This window comes from Cryptomeria japonica, unplaced genomic scaffold, assembly GCF_030272615.1.
Source record: "Cryptomeria japonica unplaced genomic scaffold, Sugi_1.0 HiC_scaffold_95, whole genome shotgun sequence".
NCBI classification, from domain to species: domain Eukaryota; kingdom Viridiplantae; phylum Streptophyta; class Pinopsida; order Cupressales; family Cupressaceae; genus Cryptomeria; species Cryptomeria japonica.
The window spans coordinates 189,818-195,947 of record NW_026728917.1 but is presented as its reverse complement, the minus strand read 5'-3'; the positions used below and the strand labels follow the sequence as shown (position 1 = coordinate 195,947).

The 6,130-nt window shown below is 35.3% G+C and overlaps 1 protein-coding gene across 1 annotated transcript; it reads left to right on the top strand.

Moving 5' to 3' along the window:
* Positions 1 to 1,920: 1,920 nt before the first annotated feature.
* Positions 1,921 to 4,901, top strand: LOC131864833 (ankyrin repeat-containing protein At5g02620-like). The gene is made up of 3 exons (XM_059215301.1): positions 1,921 to 2,651; positions 3,062 to 3,621; positions 3,892 to 4,901. The coding sequence occupies exons 1-3, from the start codon at positions 2,132 to 2,134 to the stop codon at positions 4,789 to 4,791; spliced, it is 1,980 nt and encodes a 659-aa protein (XP_059071284.1). The 5' UTR covers positions 1,921 to 2,131; the 3' UTR covers positions 4,792 to 4,901.
* Positions 4,902 to 6,130: the final 1,229 nt, after the last annotated feature.

Genomic DNA, 6,130 nt, shown 5'->3' with positions numbered 1-6,130 from the left:
TTAAATGAATATTTACTATTTATTTGATTATTTAACTATTAATAATCAGTTAATTAAATTAAAATTTAATTAATTCATCCTCAGCCTCTTCTCCTATTAATTAAATAAATTATTCAATTTATTTAAATATTAATTAAGCTACATTCTTAAGGAATTAAATGAATAAAACATATTTATTGAATTTAACCCTCTTTCCTCTTTTAAATAAATAATAAAATATTTATTTAAATCCTTAAACTACTCCCCCCCTCCCCCCACTTGCATTCTCCTACAAATGCAAGTTGCACCTATTTAGTTGAAATAAATGAATTTTATTTTAATTAAAATCCTATTTTCCCTCACCCACCAAACCCACTTACATCTTAAATCCCCTTCTAGACAATTCTAACCACTTTCTAAATTCTTCTAAACCATTCCTAATTTGCCTAATCCATTTCCTAAATATTGTCACATTCCTAGGCAACTTGAAGTCACTTCTCAAAGCCTCAAAGTCTTTGAAAAGCATTAAAGGCTTTATGTATTCAACAGGTTAACGCCTAAAGTATTCCAAACCATTAATGGCTCTTACATGACCATTAATGCTTAACTCAACTCACCCACATGGTTAGAGACTTTCCTCTAACTTAACCATCCTTTTGACTCATGGGTCTCTTCAAGCATTAATGGTTAACTCAACTCACCCACTAACTCTTGTACAAGAGTTTAGCCATTGGATAAAGGCATTATTCATTGGATAGCGACTTTATTCATTCAACTCAAGCTTAACCTTAACTCCTAACCTAACCTTCATGTCATTTCAAGCATTTAATGCTTCTTCCCTCTCCTCTCAAGCCATCTCATGTTGGCATTTGTCATCCTGGGATTGGGTTGAAAGCCCTCACATGGATCATAAATCTTTCTATCTTGACCCTTGTTGAGATTACTTAATCTCAACCATCCATTGCCCTATTTTTCCTATAAATAGAGCCCATTCCTTCATAATTCAGATCCAGAAATCTTGTATGCATCTAATCTATAGTGAAATTTAAGAGATCATTTTAGGAGTCATCTAATCTACATTGTTATTTTGGTTAAAACCAAGATAGCTTAATTAGGCTTTCTCATATTTCGCTTGCATTTGCATATTTTAAATCATTTTTCATAAATCTTGAATCTCCATAAGACTTCCATAGTAGTGCAAAGAGCTAAGGGCTACACTCATGTGGAACTTGGAGAGGAGAGGAACAAGGGAGAAGCTACTATGAACATGTTGGCAAGCATTTGGAAGGGTCTTGTGTCTTTCTTTTGTTTTTGCATACTTTCCATTAAATGTTTGATCTCTCTTCATATGCTTGCTTAGGATCGTATTTCGTTTATGATACTAACACTAACAGTTGATTCTTGAGTCTTTTGTTTGTGTTCCTAACATCCTATTTTGCAGTGCATCGGTTATAGTAAATGGTACATGTATAAAAATGTGTGTAAATAAAGACAACATAATGTGCAATGTATGAAAATATATGTAATTGAATAAGAATGATAGAATGAAAAGAAAGAAATTAATTTAAACAACAGTTATATCGTTTATTGAAATATAACTATATTAAATAATTATCTAATCCACTGAAATAAACTCAACATTAAATAAAATGTGTACATATTTCACATAGAATAAATTATTAAATTATAAATGATAAAAAAAATTTGTATTTGATTTCAATGTACACTTTCATCTAAGAAAAATAGACATTCCAACTATGAAAAAGTTGTAGTAATTTTGACGTGTAGGATCACTTCAAGTATTAAAAAAATAATGTTCTAGCAGAACACCCCATAGTCATATTATTCGCACCAAACTAGAGTAATTACTTGGCACCCAATCAAAGCTAATTAACACTGGTTATTTGCACCCAGTCAAGGTCAAAATGTTGTATCTGTTCCAACGAAAGAAAAAGTGAGATTCCAACTAAAGTTGTGGAAACCCTGAAGTGTAAGATGTGGATACTTGTATTTTTAATGTTTCCCTTGTGGAAAAACTGAGACCACATATTCTATTATGTAGTTTCTGGCATAATACTGAATGTAGTATTATTCAATCCTATTACAAAGAAGCGTGCCTTGGTGTTGAAGGCTGTAACGGCAGATATTTAGCATGGCCACTGAGGGTCAACAACTCGGCGGAAGGATCGATCCTGACGCCTTCAAAGCTGCGGTAACGCGTTTAAGGATCGATCAACAACTGAGTTCCCAACTTAAAGCAGCTCTCAACAATATTACACCTGGAGGGGAAAATACTCTTCTCCATTTGGCTGCTAGTGTAGGAAATCTACACTTCATTCAACAGCTCCTGCAACTCAATCGTCAACTTCTGAAGGAAACCGATCCCGAAGTGAAGCCTCTGCTTGTGAATGCTACCAATGCCGAAAAGGATACTGCGTTACACTTGGCTGCGCAGGGAGGTTTCTCCAACGTTGTGAAGATTCTACTCCAACAACCAGAAAGTGGTGTGGATCTCCGCAATAAGCTTGATGAAACAGCTTTGTTCAAAGCCTACGAAAGCGGCAATTTAGAGACAGTGAAGGCAATATTTGACGCATCTCCGTCGAGCTTACTCGAAAGTACGGTGCACAAGAGGAACTGTTTATCTGTTGCAGTAAACAGAGGAGATTCAGGTTATTTTATTTCGATTTTAGGATTTCTTTGCCTATAAGTTTGTAAAAGTATCTGCTAAGCATCTCCTAATTTAACGGTTCAAGACAAATATCATTTTGTCCCCAATTTTTTCTTTATCTTAAATAACACGAGGATGATTGTCTATCATGTTTCAGTTCTTTCTATTTTTTCAAGTCGTTTGATTATGTTGTTTCTATTTTACTTCAGCTTCTGTTCGTTTACAGTTGATAACCAATGAGTTCTTCTTTACTTCTTCGTGTATTTAGTTGAATTCTGTATTTATGTTGTTATATTAGTTGAGGTCTGTATCGCTTCAACAAAGGTAAATTAGGCATTCTCTTACCCTTGGCCCTTCTTGAAGAACATCTTATCTAACTTAAGGCAATGATTTTGGATGCTTCTTTTACAGATCTAGTTGATCATATACTAAATTTATCAGATGCGAAGCAGTTAATCCAACGTAAGGACGAACTTGGCAACACAGCTCTGCATATAGCTGTTGAAAGAAACTACGTGCATATAATAAAGAAGTTAATAAAATTTGAGGCCGAACTGTGTTATTGGGTTAATGACAGCCAAGAAACTCCCATCTGTGTGGCAGCGAAATTGGGTCATCTGGAAGCAGTACAAGAGTTGATAAATGAGAGGCCAGACGCTGTCGAAATACGGAATAGTTGTGGAATGAACGTTCTGCACTTAGCTGCCCTAGTTAGGCAAGTGCGAATTGTTGATTACCTGAACGAAGAGGTAGGCTTATCATACTTGGTCAACAAGGGACTTGACAAACCTCCACATGAAGAGCCTCTGCGAAGTGGAGGAAAGACAGATCCGGCTGAAAAGAAAGATCCAAAAGATGAGCCCGTGAAAAGTGGAGGAAACACAGATGCGGGTGAAATGAAATCTCCTTTTTCGAGGATAAGTGAAGGAGACACACCACTGCATATTGCAGCAAAGAAAAAAGACTTGAATGTAAGTCTCTTTTTATACAAACCTCTGTTTGTCACTGCTGAAGTTTGTTCTTTCAACCAATTACTGTGTACAGCTATATAAGTTTTGGGTTTGTGTAGATTCTTAATCTAATCTCGTCTATATATAGAGTCAAATTACTGAAAGTATTTCTACTGAAGACAGAAATTAAAATCATCACGGCAAGAACTTCCGTAGAAGAAATCTTTATGCATAGTTAGTTCCAATAGATCATTTAATTTTTATGAACTTATTTGAGTTTGCATTTTTCAGATGGTGAAGTCGTTGCTTTGTATAGCGGGGATAAACAAGTTTGCTGTCAACAAGGCAGGCTTAACGGCCTTTGATATCGTGAGAGAGAACACGCACTATCACGAATCTGACAAGATAATTTCAGTTCTGGCCAGTTATCCTTCCAATCGCAAGCCATTCTTGTACAGCGCTCCAAAGGTGAGTGCAGAGAAACATGAGGTTGCTGTTGAGATGGTGGACAAAACATATGAGGACAGGCGCAACACAGAACTAGTGGTGGCAGTTCTATTAGCGACAATGTCATTTACGGCAGCTTTCACTGCTCCGGGCAGTTTCGTGACGGACGATGGGAATGGAAATGGGGACTCAAAGGGATCGGGAATTTCGCCTGCGCCTGCGCCTGGAACTGGCTCAGACAAGAGTTTAGGTTCGCCGATTCTGCTTCCGTTGGCCTCCTTCAAGGTTTTTCTCATCTTTGATTGTGTGGCATTCTTTCTGTCGCTCTTAGTGGTGCTGATGTGGCAGATGAGTACACCTATTACCACGGGAAATAAGGTATTGTTCCTCTGTATTACCAACCTATTGGTTTGTGCCACGTTTGCCTTTACGGCCTATGGCTTCATGCTTGCAGTGTATGCCATGCTTTCCAACATGAATCCCGAGCTGGCTTGGTTCATTCTTGGGGCGTGCTTGATCATCTGCTTCTGTGGTAATTTCACTTTTTTCTACATGGCTGCAAAGTTTACAGTGAAGAAGGCTAGGTTTAACCACCTGAACGGTCTACTTCCTTTTCTTTCTGACCGTCTGGGGGAATACGTGTGGATAAAATTAGAAAGATGGGGGCTTTTGGACTTGGTGCGCCGGTCCAAAACCAAGTGGCTTGCTATCCTATACTACCATAGCAATGAGAACGATAAATAAGGTTTGGGAAAGTTGCTTTTGCAAGTCTGATACAGTGTTGCAGCTTCTTATTTCTACATGACTTTGATCGTATTCAACTATGTCTTATAATATTAAATGTTTTCATATTATTAGAAGTGTACAAAGTATCTACATCTGTGTTCAAATCAGATACTTGCGTGCTTAGAGCTGATTTGATATGTGTATGCTTCAAGTTGAATGTTAGATTTACTGTCAATAATATTTTTGTAAATTATTTTTATATTTAAATGATTATATTTATGATTCTTGAAAACAAATAAAGTGTATAAGGGTGTTTAGTCTTTTGATTGAAGATTGTGGGTTCTTGATGAATGGATAGATTATTTTGCCTTTGTATTTGGAAATGCAATCTCTCTTCATTACAAAAGAGGGTGGGTCCATATAAAGTAAGGGACCTTATCTAGACATGATCATACAAGTACATCATTAAAAATGCATTCCTTATGAGAGCCTAAAAGATAGAAGAAAAATATTCCATGAATAGCTTCCATCTCACAAGTGAACTTTTACGAATAAAATAGGAGATTGCTCAACTAAGTAAGAAATATGAACATTTGACTAACCTAAATTTACATTTATAAATATGAAACCAAAAAATCCAACAAAAATCATTTGTAAACATAAAAATTAATAGGTAACACAGTAACACAAAACATCTGATCATCCAAGCTTGTACTTTTGCAACTCTAGATGGGGAAGGTAAAGAGCATTAGTTGGTAATTTATTTATTTATTTTTGTTTAAATATGAGGCTAAGGTGTGTAATTATGTGGTCAATCATGTGACTATAGAAATGATCCTAGACAATCAAATGACTAGATCTAAGGAAAAAAGAACTAGATGAGAGTTCGTGTGTGGATAAGTGTCATAACTTCTTAGATAAGTATAATGTATGGTAGTGTGCGCATATAAAATTAGGTAACTATTCATGGGAATGCATATGTATATTAATATACCTAAGGATAGGAGAATAGTCAAAATTCCATACAATATTGCAGTATTGTTCATAAGATATATGTATCCAAGCATTTCCTAAAAATATTCACAATATTGCATAGAAAATAACATATATATGCTAGTTTCATAATTATATTTTCCGTTACATTGAATTGTGTCTGAATCCTAATTGATCATGCATCAAAAATATTATAGCACTCAAAAATGTTCATGTAAATTTGATATCTAATTAGATATAGATTATATGAAGTTGATGTGTCCATATAAGTAATCAACCCTATTAAGACATGATAACTTAAATAATAATTTAACTATATACTTTCAACATGCTCTCATCATGAGAACCTACAAAATAGAAAAAC